Source organism: Nomascus leucogenys, chromosome X (assembly GCF_006542625.1).
Source record: "Nomascus leucogenys isolate Asia chromosome X, Asia_NLE_v1, whole genome shotgun sequence".
NCBI classification, from domain to species: domain Eukaryota; kingdom Metazoa; phylum Chordata; class Mammalia; order Primates; family Hylobatidae; genus Nomascus; species Nomascus leucogenys.
In genome coordinates this window covers 42,520,345-42,545,370 of record NC_044406.1, presented here as the reverse complement: position 1 = coordinate 42,545,370, position 25,026 = coordinate 42,520,345, and the positions used below count along the sequence as shown (strand labels likewise).

At 50.3% G+C, this 25,026-nt stretch overlaps 1 protein-coding gene across 8 annotated transcripts; it reads left to right on the top strand.

Moving 5' to 3' along the window:
• The first annotated feature begins 1,401 nt into the window (after positions 1–1,401).
• Positions 1,402–25,026, top strand: HDAC6 (histone deacetylase 6). 8 transcript variants are annotated; one of them, XM_030806709.1, is made up of 29 exons: positions 1,402–1,906; positions 2,637–2,759; positions 2,845–2,973; positions 3,101–3,189; positions 5,392–5,476; positions 5,586–5,626; positions 6,325–6,421; positions 6,566–6,663; positions 8,013–8,117; positions 8,238–8,306; positions 14,467–14,593; positions 14,701–14,766; positions 14,860–14,919; positions 14,988–15,077; positions 15,414–15,520; positions 15,605–15,672; positions 15,911–16,079; positions 16,168–16,296; positions 16,492–16,660; positions 17,359–17,492; positions 18,070–18,138; positions 18,250–18,442; positions 20,198–20,347; positions 22,675–22,849; positions 22,964–23,640; positions 23,724–23,837; positions 23,974–24,120; positions 24,218–24,346; positions 24,594–25,026. In XM_030806709.1, exons 2-29 carry the CDS (start codon positions 2,667–2,669, stop codon positions 24,660–24,662), a joined length of 3,648 nt encoding a protein of 1,215 aa, XP_030662569.1. In that variant the 5' UTR covers positions 1,402–1,906; positions 2,637–2,666; the 3' UTR covers positions 24,663–25,026. The 8 variants fall into 8 exon arrangements, with proteins under 8 accessions (XP_030662569.1, XP_030662571.1, XP_030662566.1 ...); XM_030806706.1 differs by lacking the exon at positions 1,402–1,906 and adding an exon at positions 1,920–1,996; XM_030806704.1 differs by lacking the exon at positions 1,402–1,906 and adding an exon at positions 1,969–2,116.

The window sequence follows — 25,026 nt, the reverse complement described above, 5'->3', positions numbered from 1 at the left end:
GGAATCCCTGTCCTCATTCTGTCCAGGAACATTTGAAATGACCCACCACAGGTACACTAGAAGTGACCTGACCCTGCCCATGAATCCCTGTCCTCACACATCTCACACAAAAGGAATACCTCTCCTTAGGAAAAAAGGCCCCTACCCTCAATCCTGTAAAAGAATGCCAGCCAGATAGAGACCAAGGCCTGACACTACAGCACAGATCGGCAAACTATGGCATTCAAGCCAAAGCCAGACTGTGGGCTGTTTTACATTTTTAAAGGATTTTTAAAAAGAGAGAAAAAAAATGCCACTGAGACCGTATGTGGCCTGCAAAGCCTAAGATGTTTACTCTCTGTCCCTTTATAAAGTTTGCTGACCCCTGCTCTACAGCAACCTCTTCTGATCCAACAGAAAAATGGGCCTTGAACCTTTGCAAGACTCCCTACTCTATCAGACTGCAGAACTCTAGAATTTTTTGTAGTGTGTTATCATTGTATGTGTTTCCTTTGGTGAGTGTAGGGGTTTAAAGGTCTTAGGTCTGCAACTCTTTTGCGCTGAGACAAAAGATAGGTTCAGGTAGGAGGGGTGAGAGGGAAAAGGCGGCAGGAACTGGCATCTTCAAGAGGATCAGAGGGCAAAGCTACTGGGCGGTGAGACCGTCAATCTGTCAGTCTGATGCTGAACCCCCGGACTGCTTATCTCTCCGGTCCCAGCTTACAGCCCGGTAGGAAATAGTGGAGAATGAGAGAGAGATTAGGAGGACAAACCGGCCTCCTGCAGAGCTGACATTTAGACACGGAGTGGGAGTTGCGGGGGAGAGGGGGTGCCCAGGGACAGCTCCCCAGACTCCCCAGGCGCACACACACTTTCTATTACTGCTTGGGAGCAGTGGTTACCCGTTGGAGGGGGCAGATAGGGAGAGCTGCTGCCCATGAGAACTCCCATCCTCAAGTCCGTTCTGGCCCTGGGCACTATTATTATCACAACTTTCCAGATGAGGAAACGGAGCACAGAGCTGTTCAGCAACTTGCCCAAAGTCACATGGTTAAGTCCCGTAACCTCAGTTTCCTTATCTGCAAAGCAGCCTTAATAATGGGAACTACCTCATAGAATTGTGGTTTACAACGATGCCTGTCACATAATAGTTGCTATCATTACCATTCCCTGCCCCCACTATGACTCCTTCCACTCAGAATATTGCGGCAGAATATTAATAACTAATATTCGGCCAGTGCTTCCTGTGTACCACCGTAGTGAATATTAACTCGGAAAACCCCCACAATTTAGCATCGTCACCACGCCTATTTTGGCCGCCACCAGCCAACGTCCAGTGGCAACCTCTCTCTCGGCCCAGCCACAACCAGCCCACCCGCGCTACGTCATCACGGCGCGTCGCGCGGGAAGTCGCGGGGAAAAGGGAAGACGCCCCTTCTTAATTCCCTCGCTTCCTTGCTTGCTCTCGAGACACCGCCGTCCCGAAGGGCTCCTAAGTGACTGGACAGGGACGGAGGGGCGGCGGCTATGGCATCCGGGAAGACAGCGACGGTAGCCGATGCAAGGAAAAGCTTGCGCCGCAGCCCTGTCGGGAACCGCCGGCGCCTGCCTTTACGTAGGCGCAGCACAGCTGGCGTAGCACGCCGACGCACCGCCCCGACGCCTGTGAGCTCGCGAGAGGTGTGGCTCAGCACAGCTGGCGTAGCACGCCGACGCGCTGCCCCGCCGCTTGTGAGCTCGCGAGAGGTGTGGCTCGCGCGAGGGGCGCGGCCTTGAGGCACGGTCCCCTCTGGAGGCGGGATCTGGGCGGGCAGTCGAGAGACCAGGCCCAATAGAAAAGAAAGGCCCGAGCGCTCGCGTCCCCACGGGTCGCCAGAAACTTGGCGGAGCGAGCCAAGGGCGGAGTTTGAGAAAGGGGCTGCGTCCAGTGAGTGGAGCGGCGAGTACAGCGCGTCGACGGCGGAGGCGGGAAGGGGGCGGAGGCCGACCGAAGGCAGCTAGGGACTGGCTGAAGGGGGTTAGCGAAACGTTAGCGGTCGGGTCTGGGCAGGGGGTGGAGCTGGTTGAAGGAACGGGGCAGTCCCCTGAGGAGTGGGGCTGGTTGAAACGCTAGGGGCGGGATCTGGCGGAGTGGAAGGTACCGGTCCGGCCCGATAAGGGGTGGAGTTAAGTGAATCGTTAAGGGTGGAGTCGAGACCGGGGCCGGGGCCGGGGCTGGCTGAGTGAAAGGGTGGGTGATTATCCCGGGAGATAGGCCGAAAGGGCAGGTTCGTGAAGGAATGGGGTCTAGGCCGGGCTTAGAGGGCCTGGGAATGGGGCTTAGGAGAGTAGAAGGGGTGGTGATTGGTTGGAAAGGGCAGGCCCTAAAACGGACTGAGTGAGCCCGGGGGCTCATTGCTCCGTGAAAGGGCAAGACCAGGGAAAGAGAATCGTGTAAAAGGGGTGGAGTCTAGCGGGCCGGGCGGGGCCAGGTAGAATGGCCACCTGAGTGGAGGGAGAAGGCCTGAGAGAGGCGGAGTTTGGAAGGCTGTGGAGAATCAGATCGCGTAAGGAATGGAATCTAATAGAGGGGGCGGAGCCTGGAAAAGGGCAGAGAGGTGGGGTCCTCAGGGCACACTAGCCCCCTCACATACCCACGCTCCCCCCCACACCCCCAGAACCGCGGCAGGGGCCAAGCCTCCTGAACTATGACCTCCACCGGCCAGGATTCCACCACAACCAGGCAGCGAAGAAGTAGGCAGAACCCCCAGTCGCCCCCTCAGGACTCCAGTGTCACTTCGGTGAGGCCCTAGACCCGCTCTGATGAGGGGGAGAGGGAGCAAGTTGGTCATGCCCTGGACTCTGACCCTTCTCTCTGATTCACAGAAGCGAAATATTAAAAAGGGAGCCGTTCCCCGCTCCATCCCCAATCTAGCGGAGGTAAAGAAGAAAGGCAAAATGAAGAAGCTCGGCCAAGCAGTGGAAGAAGACCTAATCGTGGGACTGCAAGGGATGGTGAGCAGGATCTGGCTGCGGTTTAGCCTCGTATGACAATCAAAACCCAAAGGTTCCCCACCCTGGACAGTTCCCTCTGACTCAGGGCCTAAAATGGATCTGTGTCTCCTTTTTTTTTCCTCTGCAGGATCTGAACCTTGAGGCTGAAGCACTGGCTGGCACTGGCTTGGTGTTGGATGAGCAGCTAAATGAATTCCATTGCCTCTGGGATGACAGGTGAGGCTGGGTCCTCCAGGCTGTCTCCAAACCACAAAATTAGAGCCCATTAGCAAGAATAAATCTTTTCTTACCCCAGCCTGGATACTGGAAGCAGATGGTTTGGGGAGGTAGGGCTCACACTTGAAAGGGTTCTTCTATGTAGCTAACAAACATTTATTGAGTGCCTATTGCGTGCCAAGAGTTGGTGATACAAATGTACCAAACAACAGACAGGGTCCCTTCTCTAGGAGTGGATTGGTGAGTAGGAGGGCAGATCGTTAAACAGCCAACAGCAGTATGAGGTGTTTAATGAAGACAGACTTAAGACCAGGGGATTCAAGCGTGTATAATAGAGGATCCTAAACTAGTATCCAGGCTTCCCAGAAGCCTTTATAGAGGAAGAGACATTTGTACTGAAACAGAAGGATGAAACCTCCCATTTGCTTTACTTTTCAAAAAGAATCAGCAAATCCTTTTGGCTACATGTTCAAAATATATTCACCATTTGACCTCTCCTCACCACCTCCACTGCCGCCATCATCATCACTCACCTAGACTTGCAGGGGCCTCCTCCCTGGTCCCCTACTTCCAACCTCACCTCTATTATCTGTTCATGCAGCAACCTAAAAAAATATGTATGAGATGATGTCTTTGTTAAAATACTTTAAGGAGGCTGGGCACGGTGGCTCACGCCTATAATCCCAGCACTTTGGGGGGCCAAGGCAGGTGGATCACTTGAGGTCAGGAGTTCAAGACCGGTCTGACCAACGCGGTGAAACACTGTCTCTACTAAAAATACAAAAATTAGCCGGGCATGGTGGCACGCACCTATAATCCTAGCTACTTGGGAGGCTGAGGCAGGAGAATCGCTTGATCCTGGGAGGCGGAGGTTGCAGTGAGCCGAGATTGTGCCATTGCACCCCAGCCTGGGCAACAAGAGCAAAACTCTGTCTCAAAAAATAAAAATTAAAAAAAAAAAGTACTTTAAGGGCAAACTGTTGCCCTCAAGGTAAAGTCCAAATTTTTCATCCTGGCCTCAAAGGTTCCACATGATCTGGCTCCACATCACTTTGTGACCTCGTCAGCCAATCCTTCTCACCCGCCCTAGTCCCCTTGTTCTTACAACATGCTGGGCACTCTCTTGCCTCTGGTCTGTACCCTGACCAACCCCTTTCCCAGAGATTCTTTTCGGCCTTCTCCTCTTCCAGCTACCTTTCACATCCCAGTGAGACTTTCTCAGAGAAGGTTTTGCCTGGCCAAACCCTACCCCAATACCTGATCTTATTTTCCTAGCCCATGACGTTGTTTGCTAATATCATACTTGTGTGTTTACCAATTAATATCTATATCCCTTATTCCAACCTAAGACTAACTTACTATGGGAAAAAGACTTCTTTTATGGAATACCTATTTACCATCTATTGAGGAGCTAGGGATACAGCAGTAAACAAAACAAAAGCCTGTGTCTTCAGGGAAAAGGGGGAAGACAGACAATAAATAAACAAAAAGTAAATGATACACTGTGGTAGAAAGAGCAGTGTTACGGAGAAGCAGTAAAGAGAGGATAGTAGGAGAAAGTACAGTGGAGGAGACTTCAATTTTAAATAGGCTGGTCAGAGAAGGCCTCACTATTTGAGCAGGGATCTGAAGAGGTGAAGGAGTAAGTTATGGAGACAGCTGGAGGAAGAGTATTCTAGGCGGAGGTTGGGGGGCAGCTAGAGTAAAGTTCTAGGGCTGCCTGAAGAGTATTTGGTTCAACTGAGAACCAGGGAAGAGACCAGTGTAGGTGAAGCGAAGCAAAGGAAAGGGAGGGGTAGGAGATGGGGTCAGAGAGGTGATGGAGGACAGATTGTTTAGGGCCTTCTGGGCATGGGGAATACTTTGGCTTTTACTCAGAATGGGATGGGAGCCTCGAAGGGACATGAACTGATTAGGGTTTTAACCAGTGTCTGGCTGCTATGCACAGAAAGGACTGTTGAGGTGGCGAGGGTCGAAGCAGGGAGGCCGAGGAGATGCCGCCACAGCCCAGGCAGGAGGGTATGGTAATAGCAGTGGCAGTGGTGAGGAGAGGGTCACACACCAGAGCTGATGGGAGGCAGGACTGACACCACAGTTTTAGGGTAAACAGCTGTGGAAGGGTGGATGGGGAGATGTGAAGAGAGCAGATGTGGAGCTCCCCAGTGTCCCCATGCATCTGTGACTGTGTCGTCATCTCCCCAGCTTCCCGGAAGGCCCTGAGCGGCTCCATGCCATCAAGGAGCAACTGATCCAGGAGGGCCTCCTAGATCGCTGCGTGTCCTTTCAGGTAAGGCCCCCAAGCCAACACTCTGGGTGAAGGGCAGGGAGCTGACCTGACCTGGGTGCAGCCCATGCCTTAACCCTTTATCCCCCCTTTATTCCTCATCTCTCCCCAGGCCCGGTTTGCTGAAAAGGAAGAGCTGATGTTGGTTCACAGGTGAAGGCTTGGGAGCCTTGTAGGGATGGGGAGGAGCCTGCTCTGGACAAACCAGGGCAAGCTAAACGCTTTGGGAAGGAATGTCATGGTCTCTGTGGCCAGCCTTGGGCAAGTCGCTGAGCCTTTCTGAATCCGTGTCATCGCCTGTAACAAGGGGACCAGTAAACATAAGTTCCTCAGGAGAGTTTGATGTGTGTCAGGTGCTTAGAACAGGGCCTGATATATAATCAGCCCATGATGAGCTATTACTGTTATCATGATCTGATGGTGTGAATAGATGGTGAATGTGTGGACAGAGTGATCGGGGTTCCCCCAGGGGCTGCAGGAACCCAGATTTAGAGGCCTGGTGCTATGTGGCTTGAGGAAAGCTAGCTTCCAGAGCAGGTATCTGAGCTGAACTTTAAGAGGAGAAAAAGAGTCAGATGAAGAGGGTGACTGAGGGAAGGGAAGAACAGACAGCTGGACCAGTGTGGCCAAAGGCCTGAAAGTAGGATTTGGTGTGGCTATTGCAGGGGAGCAGAGAATATTACTGGAACTGAGGCGGGCTAGGGAAGAAACAGAATGTGTCTTATATCCTGGCTATTCCTTCAGGTTGACAGTTGGGGGAGCCAAGCCCTAATTTGACCGGGGGTTGGTGTACGGACAGCTCAGCTGGGGAAAAGACAGGGCCCTGAATCTCATCTCCCATCTGTGTCTAGCCTAGAATATATTGATCTGATGGAAACAACCCAGTACATGAATGAGGGAGAACTCCGTGTCCTAGCAGACACCTACGACTCAGTTTATCTGCATCCGGTATGGATGAGAACTCTGGGGGCAGGGAATGGTGGCAATCTTGGGGTCCCCATCCCTATGCCCACCCCACCCTAGGGGAAGCAGCGGAGTGGATAGGGCTGTTCTCTCCCTTACTCCCTTTCTGGCTCCCCACTGTCTCTCCAGAACTCATACTCCTGTGCCTGCCTGGCCTCAGGCTCTGTCCTCAGGCTGGTGGATGCGGTCCTGGGGGCTGAGATCCGGAATGGCATGGCCATCATTAGGTAGGACTCTCCAGCATTTGACTTTTTACATTGTTTTAAAGTCCTTCCTTCAAGTGTAAAATGTATTGATATGTGATATGGGTAATATATTCATGTGATTCAAGAATCCAAAGGTACAAAAGAGAATATAATTAAAAATCTGTCTCCCATCCTTGTCACCCAGACACCTGCCTCCTCTCATGGGAGGTAGTCATTGGAACCACTGACTCATATGTCTTCCCACAAAGTCTTATTCAAGAAATAAATACCATATTTCATTGATTCTAAGGTGTACATTTTTTCATATCTGTAACATCTTGAAATCCAGATGCATCTTACAAACAGCGACACCTCAGAATTCCATTGGCAGTATTTTCTGCTTCGTTTTTGGCATGTAAAATCATGGTACATCTTATCATCATTGGCATCCCAGAACTGATGAAATGCAAAAGCTTTCTCCTCCCTCCCCTGTTTTTAACCACAAATGGTAGTAACATGACATACTCCCTTCATACCATCTTTTCACTTACACATCTTGGAAACCTTTCTCTAACAGTATGTATCTTGGAGCTCGGTAGAACACCATTGTGTAAATGCACTCTATGTTAATCAGTCCCCGACTAATGGGCATTTTGGTTCTCCCCAGTCATTTGCTGTTTTAAAAAAATGCTACAGCCAATATGCTAGTACCTTTATAAAAATAAAATTTTATTTTATACTAACATAAAATAAAAATGTTACTTAACCCTTTTTAAAATACAGGTTGTGGGCTGAGTTCCTGCAACAGAATGACTGGGTATGAGAATGAATGCATTGATCATTTTATTTATTTATTTATTTATTTATTTATTTATTTATTTATTTATTTTGAGACAGAGTTTCGCTCTGTCACCAGGCTGGAGTGCAGTGACGCAATCTTGGCTCACTGTAACCTCCACCTCCCGGGTTCAAGTGATTCTCCTGCCTCAGCCTCCCAAGTAGCTGGGACTACAGTTGCCCGCCACCACACCCAGCTAATTTTTTGTATTTTTAGTAGAGACGGGGTTTCACCGTGTTGGCCAGGATGGTCTCGATCTCTTGACCTCGTGGTCCACCCACCTCGGCCTCCCAAAGTGCTGGGATTACAGGCCTAAGCCACCGCACCCGGCCTTTATCATTTTAATGAACATTTTCAAATCTCCTTTGGAGACAGAGGGGTAGATTGGCACGGGGTGAGAGTTTGAGGGCCTCCATTACTCAGTTCCCGGCAGATTTTTAGGCATCAGCATTAAAGGAATTGGTGGTCCAGGATTAGAGAGCAGGGGATAGTCTGTCTCTGCAGAGGAGGACCCCTCACATACTCCAAGCTGTTACTTTCTTGTCTTGCCCAGGCCTCCTGGACATCACGCCCAGCACAGTCTTATGGATGGCTATTGCATGTTCAACCACGTGGCTGTGGCAGCCCGCTATGCTCAACAGAAACACCGCATCCGGAGGTCAGCAACAGAGGGCAGATGTGATGGGGGTGGCATGGGGTGGGGTGTCCTGGTCTGGGCTCTTCCCCCAGATTCACCTTGATCCCCTTGCACAGAGTCCCCTCTCTCTCCTGCTCCTAGGGTCCTTATCGTAGATTGGGATGTGCACCACGGTCAAGGAACACAGTTCACCTTCGACCAGGACCCCAGGTATACCCCGACTCCCACCTAGGTGCTAGACTCCCAGCCACCTCCCACCCTTACAGGCCCAGCCAGAAGGAAGAAAAGGCATTCACATTCATGGGGCCTATCCTGGGATCAGGATCTGTGCTACTTTCTGTGTGTCTGCCATCTCTCCTAATTTCACTCTGAGGCAGGGACTGCTGGGTTCCCTATTTTACAGATAGGGGGACTGAGGCTTATAGGTTAAGAGGTCACACAGAGAAGAACTGGGAGAGGTGGGATTTGACCCACCAATATTTGAAGATCTTATTCACTGATTAACCCTTGGGTTAGAGTGAACCTCAAATTACTGCTTTATTTTTTCTGATTAGGATAATGCTTCAAAGTGTTTGTTTATCCTTTCAGTAGATAGTAAAAAACAAATATAAATAAATAAATAGCAAACTATTTATTTAAAGAAATTAAATAATACAGAAGTGTCTGAAGTAGTGAGTCTCCTCTAATTTCCATTACCTCAAAAATAAGTGTTGACAGTTTAGGTTATATCCTTACAGATTTTTTCTATAGATGTCTGAATTTTTATTATTATTGTTATAATTATTAATAACACACTGCCTAATGGAATAATTCTCCACATGTTCTTCGACAACTTGCTTTATTCATTTAACAGCATATCTGGGACACTTCTCCATGTTAGTACCTCTTAAAGTATCTTGTTCTTTGTAGTATTCAATTTTATGACTGTACCTCTGGTTATTTAACCCCAGGACTTTTAAGATGCTTCCCAGTTTTTGCTATTACAGGCACTTCTACTGTGAATAGTCTAGTAAATATGTAATTCTGCACTTCTCTGAGTCTATCTGTAGGATGAATTTCTAACAGTGGGTTGCTTGGGCCAGAGAGTTAGCGTACTTTAAAGTCTGGTATACACTGCCAGACTTCCCTCCAGGAGGGGACCAGCTTACCCTTCCTGCAGAAAGTGATTGAGCAAGTCCTTGTCAGTAGGGGACATTACTAAGTACATGTTGAGTATCCCTTATATGAAGTGCTTGGAACCAGAAGTATTTCAAATTTCAGATTTTTTCAGATTTTGAAATATTTATATTGTACTTAGTGGTTGAGCATCCCTAATCTGAAAACCCCAAATCCGAAATACCCCAATGAGCATTTCCTTTGAGCATCATGTTGGCCTTCAAAAAGTTTAGGATTTTAGGGCCAGGTGAAGTAGCTCACGCCTGTAATCCCAGTACTTTGGGAGGCCGAGGCAGGCGGATCACCTGAGGTCAGGAGTTCAAGATCAGCTTGGCCAACATGGTGAAACCCTGTCTCTACAAAAATACAGAAAAATTAGCCAGGCGTGGTGGCACACACCTGTATTTCCAGCTACTCAGGAGGCTGAGGCAGGAGAATCACTTGAACCTAGGAGGCAGAGGTTACAGTGAGCTGAGATCGCACCACTGCACTCCAGCCTGGGTGATAGACTGAGACCCCATCTAAAAAAAAAAAAAAAAAAAAAAAAAAAAAAAAAAAAAAAAAAAAAAAAGTTTAGGATTTTACAGCATTTCAGATTTCAGATTTCTAGATTAGGGATGCTCAACCTGTAGTAGTTTCATCTAGCCTTCTACCCAGCTGACTACAGGGAATCCACTTATCCAAGACATTTTACATCTGAAGAATCCAATTTAGGTTGGTTGTTCTCTAGACATTGCTTTATTGTTTTCCAGCATTCAGTGTTCTCGACAGGTGTCTGCTTTTCATTCCTTTCCAAGTAATCTACTTTCCTCTCTGCAAGGTTATCTTGGTGTTCTTTTTATTATTATTATTAGACAGGGTATCACTCTGTCACCCAGGCTGGAGTATAGTAGCATGATCATAGCCCACTGTAACCTCAAACTCCTGGGCTCAAGCAATCCTCCTGCCTCAGCCTCCCAAGTAGCTAGGACTGCAGGCATGTGCCACCACACCCAGCTAATTTTTTAAATTATTTGTAGAGACAGGGTCTCACTATGTTGCCCAGACTGGTCTCGAACTCCTGACCTCAAGTGTCCTCCCACTGCAGCCTCTCAAAGCGCTGAGATTACAGGCATGAGCCACTGTACCTAGCCTTGATGTTCTAAACTTTTACCCTGGCCTTTTCACTCTGTTTAATAGTAGGTAGACATTTTACATCTGAAGATTCATGCTTTTCTTAAATTCTTGGAAATTATTTTCTATTAGATCTTTGATAATTTCTTCTTTGTTCTCTCTGTTCTCTTTCTAGGACTTCTGTTAGTCAGATGTTAGACTTCCTGGGTTGATCCTCTATGTCTCTCTCTTTTTTATTATTTATTTATTTATTTATTTATTTTGGAGACAAGGTCTTGCTCTGTTGCCCAGGCTGGAGTAGAGTGGCACAAATATGACTCACTGCAGCCTCGACCTCCCGGGCTCAAGCAATCCTCATGCCTCAGCCACCTGAGTAGCTGGGACCACAGGTGCACACCAGCATACCCAGCTAATTTTTTAATCTTTTGTAGAGACAGGGTCTCACCATGTTGCCCAGGCTTCTTATTTTTTATCTCATGTTTTCTGTCTCTTTTTTCTTTTGCTGTGACCTGGGAGATTTTGTCAACTTTATCTTCAAGCCCTTCTGTTGAATTATGTATTTAGATATTCTGTTAAACTCCAAAAGCTCTTTCTTCCTCTCTGTTTCTATGCCCTCTCATTCCTGATCTTGTTTTTATAGAGTATGGATTAGAAGTGCCGGCTGGGCACAGTGGCTCATGCCTGTAATCCCAGCACTTTGGGAGGCCAAGGTGGGTGGATCACTTGAGGCCAGGAGTTCGAGACCAGCCTGGCCAACATGGTGAAACCCCATCTCTACTAAAAATACAAAAATTACCCAGACGTGATGGTGCGCACCTGTAATCCCAGCTACTCAGGAGGCTGAGGCAGGAGAATCGTTTGAACCCAAGAAGCAGAGGTTGCAGAGAGACAAGATCATGCCACTGCACTCCAGCCTAGGCGATAGAGGGAGACCCTGTCTCAAAAAAAAAAAAAAAAAAAAGGAAGTGCCTTAAGTTTCTTCTGTTGTCTGAATTATGTCTCTTTATTCTGAGGCTGGTTGAATTATTTTTTTCTTGGTCCTTCTCTTTTATGCTGATGGTTTTCCTCAAATGTCTAGCAATCCTTATTTGGCTATTTATACCCAAGAATGAAGGCCCATTGTAGGGGGCTGTCAGAGGACTACTCTGTTGCAGTGTTTGTAGGTCTGTTTTCCTGAAAGGCATTTCCCCAGAATGGGGACAGGGAATGTCCACTGACAGGTTGCAACTTTAGCGAGTGTGGGCAAGGACCCGGGCATTAGATGGGATCCTGCCAGATGTCAGAACAAAGGAGGCCTCTTCTTTGGGGTAACATCTCTTTTTTCCCTCAGCCTTTCCAAAGGTGTGTCTGTTGTACTTATCTTTTCCAGTCTAGCTTTGGGCTTTGTTGGTCATCTCTACTGTTTTATTATGGTGGGTTTTTAATACTTCATTAATTTTTCTGGTTTTATCTTTATTAATTTTTTCCTCCGACATTCTTTATTTTGTTCATTTCTGGCTTCTGGAATTTAATACTTCAACATTTATCAACTCACTGGCCGATCACATTTCATCTATACGTGTACCCACTGCCCTCTTCCTATTTTCCTTCAAAGCTAATCCCAGATACCATATAATTTCTCCTGTAAATATTTCAGAATGCATCTCTAAAACATAAGTACACTTTTTTTAGAAAAGCATTACCTTAGTATCAATACCTGAAAATTAACAATAATTATTTTTTTAATCTACCAAGGGTCTCCCATTCAAAGAATTCTTTAATATCACTAATCATTCTTTTTGTTTGAATAAATGCATAGGAGGCTATAGCTGTGTGTTCTTTCGTGGGTACACTATTGGTTACACACACAGATGTGAAACACTGTGAATATATTCAGTGCATTCTTCCTTATGAACAAACATGTATAAACAAACAAACAAAAAGAACATGTCCATGCCCTTGGATCTCCCAGCTCCCCATCTCTCAGTCTCTGAACTCCAGCAGCAGGGAGATAAACTGGATAATCCTTAAAATACTGTTGCGAAGACAAGGAAAGCAGATGATCTAAACCTAAGTAGTTAAAAGAAACAAGTAACTTTGTTGCATTGGTGATTCAGTGAATTGGCTCTTCAGAAGGGATTTTGTGTGCATTGACCTGGATCTGTACTGGATTTCTCCAGAAAGGAAACCTCAGGTTATCTTGGGTGCCCCCTTATCCTGCTCAGCATGAGACAGAGCACCCTGGGGCCCCTGGAATCTCAAATTCTACTTTCTAGAAATTCATTGAAGTCTCTTATTCTCTGACATCCTTCCACTCTCTCTTTCTGGGTTGCTGTTTGTTTACAATTTCTTTACTGTATTTTGACTGGGGTGGTAGGAGAGTGAGGAAGTAAACCTGTGCTATCAATCCACCATTTAACTTGAAGGTGGTTGAACTTATTTTGAATTTCCCTTCTGTTTTCTTTTTAAACTTAGCTTGAGTGCTAGTTCTGCTGTTTGTTGACTTTGATGGCTCTCTTTTACAGTCAGCTTTCTTCAGATCTTTTCTTTATTCCTGTCTTCCCCGATGATATTTTTTTTCTTTTTCTTTTCTTTTCTTTTTTTTTTTTTTTTTTGAGACAGTCACGCTCTGTCGCCCAGGCTGGAGTGCAGTGGCCCAATCTCGGCTCACTGCAACCTCTGCCTCCTGGGTTCAAGCAATTCTCCTACCTCCACCTCCCAAGTAGCTAGGATTACAGGCATGCGCCACCACGCCCAGCAAATTTTTTGTATTTTTAGTAGAGATAGGGTTTCGCCATGTTGGCCATGCTGGTCTCGAACTCCTGGCCTCTAGTGATCCGCCCACCTTGGCCTCCCAAAGTGCTGGGATTACAGGCGTGAGCCACTGCGCCCAGCCCTCTGATGATAATTTTTATGTCCTACTGTGTTTCTCTTCCTCTAATGATTAACTTACTAAAAGTTTAGAACCGAGATTTATCTATCAATGTCAAAAATAAAACAATCATCCTCCACCTACTCAAGACCAGAGCTTTTGCATGTTTTTATTCCCCAATTCCAAGCTCTTTTCCCTCAATTTTAAGAATCTTTTTATATCACTTGCATTAAGTTTCACAACTATATTATCAACCCATTAAAATGTGACTCTTAAGTTTGTCTAGATTCAATGCATACCACTATTTCTTGCATTTCCCTAAAAAAGCTGCCTTAGATCCTCTCTGGAACAAAGCAGGGGGTAAATGACCAGATAGAAGGATGGATGGATGATAGATTAATCATTTTGCTTTCCCCAGTCAGAATTAAGCCCTCCCATGGCCCCTTGCTGGGCTTTCTGTCAAAACACGTGCATCAAATCTTTTCAGTATCTGTTTTGTGTGTCGGTCATTCTCATCCCTCTGAGTGCTCATTCTCTCGCCTATAAAATAGAAGAAGTAGTAGAGGTGGCCTGTAAGGCATTGGGGAGAAGGAACTGCCCTTTCACTGGCCTCATGACAGCCCCAGCCAGCACCCCCTCTCCAGTTCCACCCACAGAAGCAAGTCTCACCCCTACCCCCCAGGTCTCTCTACTTCCTGCTAGAGAATCACCCAGCTCCCCAGCCTGGCTTAAGGCTCTTTTCAGCCTTAGCTGGCTGCCCCCAGCTAAGAGCCCCATGCTCCATTTGGGCTTCCAGTGTCACAGGGTTTGACCTGCTGTTACTACTACCTTTGTCATAGGGGCAGGTAGTGGGCAGACATGATCTAGAGTACCCCACAGAGTCAGGAGCCCCCATCATCTGGGATAGACCCTAGAGCTGAGCCTGAAATTGGGTGGGCACTGAGGGGGCAGTGATGTTTGCTGAGGGAGAGGTTCTGGTGAGAGACTAAATGAATGAGCGAGTGAGGTAATGGATAGATAAAGATAAGAATGAAAAAATGGTAAGATGATTAAATTGGTGACTGAATGTAAGGGTAAATTAATGGAAGAATGGATTCATGGATTAAATAATGGGGAAATTAATGAATGATAGAATGAACAAGTGGTTGAATGGGGAAATGAGTGGTAGAGGAAACTGGCAACTGTTGGGTTGGGGGTGTCTATGGGGATTGACTTCTCCAACTCTCTTGCCTCTTTTTCTTCTGCCCCCAGTGTCCTCTATTTCTCCATCCACCGCTACGAGCAGGGTAGGTTCTGGCCCCACCTGAAGGCCTCTAACTGGTCCACCACAGGTTTCGGCCAAGGCCAAGGATATACCATCAATGTGCCTTGGAACCAGGTCAGCATCCACCCACCTCTGCCCCAAAGTGAGGCCCAGCCCTGCCCTTCTGTCAGCAGCTCGGGACAGGTGGCTGAACATCCCCCATCACACTCCTGTGTCTGCAGGTGGGGATGCGGGATGCTGACTACATTGCTGCTTTCCTGCACGTCCTGCTGCCAGTCGCCCTCGAGGTCCTGGGGGTCTGGGGTGTGTTGGGAGGAGGAGTGGCTTTGAAGGTTAGGCTGTGACGGTAGGTAGCCTCATGGAGTCTGTTCCCTCTTCAGTTCCAGCCTCATCTGGTCCTGGCGGCTGCTGGATTTGATGCCCTGCAAGGGGACCCCAAGGTAAGGCAGGCTCCCTGGGGCGGCAGGTGGGTTGCACAGAGCCAGGCTGACCCTCCATGTCCCCCCAGGGTGAGATGGCCGCCACTCCGGCAGGGTTCGCCCAGCTAACCCACCTGCTCATGGGTCTGGCAGGAGGCAAGCTGATCCTGTCTCTGGAGGTGAGTGACTCACCTTCGTCCCTCAGCCTGTGGATCCTGGAGGGCTTAAGAACGAAGCTTTCAAGTCCGACAGGAGTTCCTGGCCCAGCAATTCACTTACTAGCTGGACAACCTTGCATAAATCACTTCACTTCTTTGTGCCTCCACTTTCCTTCTCTAAAACGAGCATAATAATGGTAATCACCTCCTATCATTGTCCAGTGAATTCAATGAGGCCCCCTTCTAAGTTCCTTGTTGCTTGACATTTGGTATGCACTCTCTTATTATCATCTTTATTATTATTCCCTGGTCATGTCTGGTCCTTTCCTGATCCCCCTTCACAACTCCTTGCCCCAGGGTGGCTACAACCTCCGTGCCCTGGCTGAAGGTGTCAGTGCTTCGCTCCACACCCTTCTGGGAGACCCTTGCCCCATGCTGGAGTCACCTGGTGCCCCCTGCCGGAGGTGAGCCCAGGTGGAGGAGGGGAAAGCGGGAGCCTCACTGCCCACCCACATTCCTTGACATCATATTTTCTCCCTGCCCTGCAGTGCCCAAGCTTCAGTTTCCTGTGCTCTGGAAGCCCTTGAGCCCTTCTGGGAGGTTCTTGTGAGATCAAGTAGGAAGTGGGGTGTGGGCCTGGTGTGGGGTGGAAGTGGGATTAGCCCTGGGGGAGACTGTCTTCAGACTTCTCTGACTTTACTGGGCTGCCTTGGTGGGAGAGTGTCAGGCCCTCTCTCTCCCTGGGCCCTGGTTTCAGGCCTCCCACCCCTTTTTCTGTTTGGGTCACCTGAGTTCCAGAGTATGACACGGATTCAGATTGAGAGGGTAGGACAAACGTGGCCTCCCCCTTGTAGCTGAGACCGTGGAGGGGGACAACATGGAGGAGGACAATGTAGAGGAGAGCGAGGAGGAAGGACCCTGGGAGCCCCCTGCGCTCCCAATCCTGACGTGGCCAGTGCTACAGTCTCGCACAGGGCTGGTCTATCACCAAAGTATGATGAATCACTGCAACTTGTGGGACAGGTAGGCATTTGGAGGGCTGGATGAGTAGGTGTTGGGCGTCCCTCCCCCTCAGGCACTAAGCCTCTACCTCTCGTTTCCCCGCTGCTAGCCACCACCCTGAGGTACCCCAGCGCATCTTGCGGATCATGTGCCGTCTGGAGGAGCTGGGCCTTGCCGGGCGCTGCCTCACCCTGACACCACGCCCTGCCACAGAGGCTGAGCTGCTCACCTGCCACAGGTCAGACCCCGGTGCCTGGGGTGGGTGGCTTCCCAGGACTGTGGATGAGGTCTCAGGGGCTGGAGCTTGGGTTTCCCCTCCCGGGGAGCTGCTGCAGGACTTGAGAGGGGCTGAAGTTCCTGTCTTGGGGGTGGGGCCCAGGGAGGGGACAGACTCTCCTCACTGTCCTGCGGGTGCTCCTCTCTGTGCCTCCAGTGCTGAGTACGTGGATCATCTCCGGGCCACAGAGAAAATGAAAACCCGGGAGCTGCACCGTGAGAGTTCCAACTTTGACTCCATCTATATCTGCCCCAGTACCTTCGCCTGTGCACAGCTTGCCACTGGCGCTGCCTGCCGCCTGGTGGAGGCTGTGCTGTCAGGAGAGGTGTGTCCTCTGTGGACTGGGGAGAGGAGGACCTGGGGGGAATGGAAAAAGAGGGCCACCTGCTGTTTCTGGAGGCTCTGAGAGAGTCAAGCAGGGCCTGAGAAAAGGGGCCATGGGGAGGGGCATGGGAGGGGGTGGGCCTAGAGGCTGGGGGAATAATTGAAGGAACTGGAGAAAGGGAAGGGTGGCCAAGTGCGGTGGCTCACGTCTGTAATCCTAGCGCTTTGAGAAGCTGAGGTGAGCTCAGGAGGTCAAGGCTGCAGTGAGCCACGATTGCACCACTGCACTCTAGCCTGGGCAACAGAGTGAGATCCTGTGTCAAAAAAAAAAAAAAGGCCCGGAGCAATGGCTCACACCTGTAATTCCAGCACTTTGGGAGACTGAGGTGGACAGATCATGAGGTCAGGAGATCGAGACCATCCTGCATAACATGGTGAAACCCCGTCTCTACTAAAAAACACAAAAAATTAGCCAGGTATGGCAGCAGGCGCCTGTAGTCCCAGCTACTCAGGAGGCTGAGGCAGGAGAATGGCGGGAACCCGGGAGGCGGAGCTTGCAGTGAGCCGAGATTGCGCCACTGCATTCCAGCCTAGGCAACAGAGAGAGACTCCGTCTCAAAAAAAAAAAAAAAAGGGAAAGGAAGGTGAGGGCAAGCTTGAGGGCAGGCTGTCCGATCTTAGCACCCTGCTGCTTCCCAGGTTCTGAATGGTGCTGCTGTGGTGCGTCCCCCAGGACACCACGCGGAGCAGGATGCAGCTTGCGGTTTTTGCTTTTTCAACTCTGTGGCTGTGGCTGCTCGCCATGCCCAGGCTATCAGTGGGCGTGCCCTACGGTAAGGACTCCCTGGGGACCCCCCAAATCCTGATCCTTGTGGGGACCTGGATGCTCCCCCCAGCCCATCACTTACTCATGCCCCATGGTCCAGCTCCCAGGACTTCCCCAGAAAGAAGTAAGGGTGCAGCCCTTACCCAGAGAAGGACCGAGGATGGAGCCTCTCAGTGCTTATTTAGATAGGACCCCCAGATCATGTTACCTGGGCGCTTATAAAACAGGATCCAGGGTCCCACCCCAGCATTTCTGGCCTACAGCAGCTGCCTCGACAGAACCCAGGTCTAGGCTCCTGATGCATACTCCAGAAGACCCAGGAACCAGCCCCCAGCATTAGCTGCCCAAGGCCCAGGGTCCAGTTCCCTAGCAATGACCCAGAAGAGCCCAGGGCCCAGCCCTGAGCACTTGCTCGGGCCTACCAGGCAGCCCTCGGGAACCAGGATCAGACTTTTCTCCTTAACTGATACGACCCAGGGTCCTGCCACTCAGCACTAAATGCCCCTGCAGACCCCAGGGGTCTAGCCCAGCCCTCTTCCAGGGGGTGAGTATCCTGGATTACTGAGGTGCTCTCTCCTCCCCAGGATCCTGATTGTGGATTGGGATGTCCACCATGGTAATGGAACTCAGCACATGTTTGAGGATGACCCCAGGTAAGGGGCTGCAGTCAAGGGCTGCAGTGTGATCAGGGAGGTGGGTGAGCACCTCAGGGGTACTGGAGCCCCTAACCAGCCATGGTCCCCTTCCCACCCCCTCCCCGGCAGTGTGCTATATGTGTCCCTGCACCGCTATGATCATGGCACCTTCTTCCCCATGGGGGATGAGGGTGCCAGCAGCCAGATCGGCCAGGCTGCGGGCACAGGCTTCACCGTCAACGTGGCATGGAACGGGCCCCGCATGGGTGACGCTGACTACCTAGCTGCCTGGCATCGCCTGGTGCTTCCCATTGCCTACGAGGTACAGCTCAGGATAGATCGCAGGATGTATGTGACACGCCTGTGCAGGTGGCAGCCTGGACCTGCCTCCTCGGCATGTGTGTGTGTGACTGCCACGTGGCTAATCATATGAGACAGCCCATGGGTGTTTAATGAGACTACCAGGGCAGTTGGTGGCTGTGATCACCTTGTGTATTTGTGCACAGGTGGCTGTACATGACTGCCTTCTCTGTGTGACACTGTGTGAGTGACTGTCTTGGCTGTGTGTGTGAGGACCTTCTGACTATGCAGCAGTGGCCCGTGTCCTGGCTGGATCTGTGTTGTATGTGTGTGCCATCACAAGTGCTTGAGTATGTGCGTGCCATCACAAGTGCTTGAGTGTGTGTGTGTGTGTGTGCAACTCTGTGCAGGCAGGTATTTCTCACCTTTTCTCTGTGTGATGGGTGTGATATTGTATGTCACTAAATGCAACCATCTCTGTGACAGCCTGTGTGGGACCTTCTGGATGTGGAAGGCTGTGTGTGACAGCAGTCACTGTCTGGCTGTCTGCCCTGGCTGTTTGTGTGTATGTCTCTGACTGGGAGGTAGCTGCCTTCCCTCTGTGTGAGCTGGGGGGCTGGTGCCTTGTGTATGGCTGACTCTGGGAGGGAGGGAAGGGGTGTGAGCACCGCTGTGTCACCCTGGGCGCTGGTGTGCATCTTTGGATCTGCATGTGCCTCTGACTGTGCATGGGTAGCTAGGACAGCCTTCTGTGTGTGTACAACTATATGTGCAAGTAACCAGCTCTTGTGGACACACCAGAGTGCATGTTGCCATTGTGGCTGTGTGGTGATGGCATGTGTATGTGACTGTGCAGGGTGGCTGTGGGTTATTGTCCTCTTTGAGAAACTGTGTGTGTGTACATGACTAGTGCAGATATATAGTACTGGTCTATATGGTACTGTCTGTGTGGCAGTACGTGTGGCTCTGTGTGACCATCTTCTCTGTGTGTGGTGCTTGCGTTGCTATCTTCTGTTATGGAAGTGTGCAAGCACCTCTCTTTGGCACTGTGTATATAAAACCCTGTATCTTGTGTATGTGTGTCCCACGTTTGACCCTGGGGTATGTGTGTGTGAGGACATGTCTCTCTCTCTCTGTTTTTCATGTCACTCTCTTGACGTGTCAGTCTGTCTCATGTTTCATGACTCTGTCTCATGTCCCCATCTGTCCCTTTTTTTTTTTTTTTTTTTTTTTGAGATGGAGTCTTGCTCTGTCACCCAGGCTAGAGTGCAGTGGTGCAATCTCAGCTCACTGCCAGCTCTGCCTCCTGGGTTCACGCCATTCTCCTGCCTCAGCCTCCCGCGTAGCTGGGACTACAGGCACCCGCCACCACGTCTGGCTAATTTTTTGTATTTTTAGTAGAGACAGGGTTTCACTGTGTTAGCGAGGATGATCTCAATCTGACCTCGTGATCCGCCCACCTCGGCCTCCCAAAGTGCTGGGATTACAGGCGTGAGCCACCACGCCTGGCCCCCATCTGTCCCTTTCTACCATCTCCATGTCTCTAAGTCTGCATCTATTTCTTCTATCTCTGAGTCTGTATCTCTTTTCTTCCCCTCTTCATTTTCAGTCTCTGCTTTTGTGTCTCCTAGTCTCCAGGTTCTGTGTCTCCATCTCTCTGACTTGCATCTCCCTGTCTTCATTTGTTCTTTTCTCCATGTCTCTGGGTCGCCATCACTTACTGCCTACCAAAAGCCCCCACCCTCGTGCTTATACATCTCTTCTCTCCCTGCCTCAGTTTAACCCAGAACTGGTGCTGGTCTCAGCTGGCTTTGATGCTGCACGGGGGGACCCGCTGGGGGGCTGCCAGGTGTCACCTGAGGGTTATGCCCACCTCACCCACCTGCTGATGGGCCTTGCCAGTGGCCGCATTATCCTTATCCTAGAGGTAACTCTCTCTTGGTCCCTCTTCCCACAGTGGGAGGGTAGTTTGGAAATGTTGGCACCGTCACTTAGGACAGTTTCCTGAAATCTCCTTTGAGTGTCCCTGCCTGGGATTGTTGGCACATACTGGGTAGTAATAAGAATAACAGCAACATTAACAGCCTTAATTGAGTGCTCACTATGTGCAGAGCACTCTTCTGAGCACTTCATGTGTCTTATTCATTCAGTTACTTGGCAAAGCAGCCTTATGAAGTAGGGTCAGCTTACCTCATTATTTTCCTCTCTGAAGATCAGGGAAACTGAGGCACAAAGAGGTGTGATGACTAGCCTGAGATGGCACATTTACTGATGGCAGAACCAGGACTTGAACCCATGCAGCCTGGCTCCAGGGTTTGTGCTTTTTACTCTACCTGAACTGCCTCTAACAAGTTCCTGGGACAAAGGAAATTCACTGACCTTTGTAAATGACTCAGTGTCCCCACACCCTGTGCCTCAGTTTCCTCATCTTTATGAGGCAGGCTAATCATGGAGGAATGCCTGGCATATGGTAAATGCTGGATCTTTTGGATCTGTTTTTTTTTTTTTTTTTTTTTTTTTTTGAGACAGAGTCTCGCTCTGTCACCCAGGCTAGTCTGCAGTGGCATGATCTCAGCTCACTGCAGCCTCCACCTCCCAGGTTCAAGTGATCCTCCCACCTCAGCCTCCTGAGTCGCTGGGATTACAGGCACCTGCCACCACGCCCAGCTAATTTTTGTATTTTTAGTAGAGATAGGGTTTCACCATGTTGGCCAGGCTGGTCTTGAGCTCCTGGCCTCAAGAAATCCACCCACCTCAGCCTCCCAGAGTGCTGGAATTACAGGCATGAGCCACCGCACCTGGCCTCTGGTTACTGTTATGCATTGTTCGGATATTAACCCGCTCAGCAACCTTCTGTGCTCTTATTTTCTTTTTTTTTGAGACGTTGTCTTGCTCTGTTGCCCAGGCTAGAGTGCAGTGGTGCGATCGCAGCTCACTGGGTTCAAGCAGTTCTCTGCCTCAGCCTCTCGAGTAGCTGGTATTACAGGCGCCTGCCACCACACCCGGCTAATTTTTTTGTATTTTTAGTAGAGACAGGGTTTCACCATGTTGGCCAGGCTGGTCTTGAACTCCTGACCTCGTGATCCACCCGCCTCAGCCTCCCAAAGTGTTGGGATTACAGGCATGAGCCACCGTACCTGCCTCTTTTTTTTTCCTTTTGAGACAGCATCTCGCTCTGTCACCCAGGCTGGAGTGCAATGGCGCTATCTTGGCTCACTGCAGCCTTCATCTCCCAGGCTCAAGCAAGCAATTCTCATGCCTCAGCCTCCCGAGTAGCTGGGACTACAGGCGCATGCCACCACGCCTGGCTAATTTTTGTATTTTTAGTAGAGACGGGGTTTCACCATGTTGGCCAGGCTGGCCTCAAACTCCTGACCTCAGGTAATCTTCCCGCCTTGGCCTCCCAAAGTGCTGTTATTATAGGGGTGAGCCACCGCGCCCGGCCTGTGCTGTTATTTTCACAACTTTACAGATGAGGAAAATAAGTCACAGAGAAATTAATTAGCTTGCAAAAAGTCCCACTTACTATGTGCCCAGTACTGCTTGTGACAGGACACGGTGGGAGTTAAGAACACAGATGACTCCATCAGAGAGCCCAAGTTCAAACCCCAGTGCTGCCTCTTCAGCTGTTATGACCTCGGACAAGTCATCTAACCACTCTGAGCCTCAGTTTATCTGTAAAAAAAAATAGCGACTGGGATTCCTGTAGAGTTTAAAAAAAGTCAATACAGGAGTCCATGTGGAGAAAGAGTCCAGTTGTTCCTGTACTAGGTCAGGGCAGGGGCTTTTGTATGGGTTCACAGCAGTCGTCTTGTGCAGGTCAGGTCAGTGGTTACTGTATGATGTGAGGCCAGGGGTTCCTGGACAGTGTGAAGACGGATTTCTGTATGGCATGAAGGCAAGTTCCTGTATAGACTGAGCGCCTGTGGTTGTGAGGATTGAGTTAATATGCATGAAGTACTTAAAATCGGATCTGGCACACAGCAAACAATAAATGTCAGCTGTTACTAATGCTTTTATCAGTATTGTTATCTTGCACTTTACGTCACAATTTACTCCCCACAACAACCACCTTACACAGTGGGTGCTGCCCATCTTAAAGGTGTGGGTTCTGTTCACTTGTTCCCAGTACTCCCCCTCCCTCTCCAGACTTGCAGGGCTCAGTAGGGAGGATTGGGGAGGCAGGACATGTTGCCCTCCGAATTCCCCAATGAACCCCCACCATACCTTTCCCTCCCCTTTTCCTTAACAAAGGGTGGCTATAACCTGACATCCATCTCAGAGTCCATGGCTGCCTGTACTCGCTCCCTCCTTGGAGACCCACCACCCCTGCTGACCCTGCCACGGCCCCCACTATCAGGGGCCCTGGCCTCAATCACTGAGACCATCCAAGTCCATCGCAGATACTGGCGCAGCTTACGGGTCATGAGTGAGTGGATTTGGGGGCGATGGGAACTCAGGGAAGGAGGGGGCTGAGGGGCAGGGATTAGAGGCAGGAAGGGGGACAGTACCCACACTCAAGGATCTCCCTCCCTGATTCCAGAGGTAGAAGACAGAGAGGGACCCTCCAGTTCTAAGTTGGTCACCAAGAAGGCACCCCAACCAGCCAAACCTAGGTTAGCTGAGCGGATGACCACACGAGAAAAGAAGGTTCTGGAAGCAGGCTTGGGGAAGGTCACCTCGGCATCATTTGGGGAAGAGTCCACTCCAGGCCAGACTAAGTCAGAGACAGCTGTGGTGGTCCTCACTCAGGACCAGCCCTCAGAGGCAGCCACAGGGGGAGCCACGCTGGCCCAGACCATTTCTGAGGCAGCCGTTGGGGGAGCCATGCTGGGCCAGACCACCTCAGAGGAGGCTGTCGGGGGAGCCACTCCGGACCAGACCACCTCAGAGGAGACTGTGGGAGGAGCCACTCTGGACCAGACCACCTCAGAGGATGCTGTTGGGGGAGCCACGCTGGGCCAGACTACCTCAGAGGAGGCTGTAGGAGGAGCTACACTGGCCCAGACCACCTCGGAGGCAGCCATGGAGGGAGCCACACTGGACCAGACTACGTCAGAGGAGGCTCCAGGGGGCACCGAGCTGATCCAAACTCCTCTAGCCTCGAGCACAGACCACCAACCCCCCCCAACCTCACCTGTGCAGGGAACTACACCCCAGATATCTCCCAGTACACTGATTGGGAGTCTCAGGACCTTGGAGCTAGGCAGCGAATCTCAGGTAAGGCCCACCACACCCAGGTAGGGGCAAGAAGGGGCAAGAATCGGGCTTCTCTGATACATCTCTTACTTCTGCGTGTCCAGGGGGCCTCAGAATCTCAGGCCCCAGGAGAGGAGAACCTACTAGGAGAGGCAGCTGGAGGTCAGGACATGGCTGATTCGATGCTGATGCAGGGATCTAGGGGCCTCACTGATCAGGTGAGCTCAGGGAGAGGCTGGGACTGTGGCTTCCTTCTCTTGCCAATTTGTGTCTCCAGGTAGGAGCATGTGATGTATAAACATATAATGGGGAGATGGGGTCTTCAGCTTACCTAGTTTCACCCACCCACTCCAGGCCATATTTTATGCTGTGACACCACTGCCCTGGTGTCCCCATTTGGTGGCAGTATGCCCCATACCTGCAGCAGGCCTAGACGTGACCCAACCTTGTGGGGACTGTGGAACAATCCAAGAGAATTGGGTGTGTCTCTCTTGCTATCAGGTATGGAGCAGAGGAAGGGGATGGGGCGGAGGTTGGCCCGGGAGCAAACTGCAGGGGGATGCTGACCCCCACCTGACACTCACACCCCCAACCTCAGGTCTACTGTGGTCGTTACATCAATGGCCACATGCTCCAACACCATGGAAATTCTGGACACCCGCTGGTCCTCAGCTACATCGACCTGTCAGCCTGGTGTTACTACTGTCAGGCCTATGTCCACCACCAGGTGGGCCCTGGGTAGACCCTTCGACATGTGCACTCACCCCCCACACGCACACCCCTTCTGTGATTGGGTAAAGGGAGACCACAGGCCCCTCTGCATGGCTGCCTCATGTGATTATTTTGCATGGGGCGGGGGCTGTGGGATAGTCCAGAAGACAGAGTGGTTGAGGGCTGGAGTGGGGGCAGCCCTGCAGCCGAGGTAGAGGGGTCCTCACTCTCTCTCACCTGCCCTATTCTTGCCTCCTCCTCAGGCTCTCCTAGATGTGAAGAACATCGCCCACCAGAACAAGTTTGGGGAGGATATGCCCCACCCACACTAAGCCCCAGAATACGGTCCCTCTTCACCTTCTGAGGCCCACGATAGACCAGCTGTAGCTCATTCCAGCCTGTACCTTGGATGAGGGGTAGCCTCCCACTGCATCCCATCCTGAATATCCTTTGCAACTCCCCAAGAGTGCTTATTTAAGTGTTAATACTTTTAAGAGAACTGCGACGATTAATTGTGGATCTCCCCCTGCCCATTGCCTGCTTGAGGGGCACCACTACTCCAGCCCAGAAGGAAAGGGGGGCAGCTCACTGGCCCCAAGAGGGAGCCAATATCATGAGGATAACATTGGTGGGAGGGGAGTTAACTGGCAGGCATGGCAAGGTTGCATATGTAATAAAGTACAAGCTGTTAAAAAA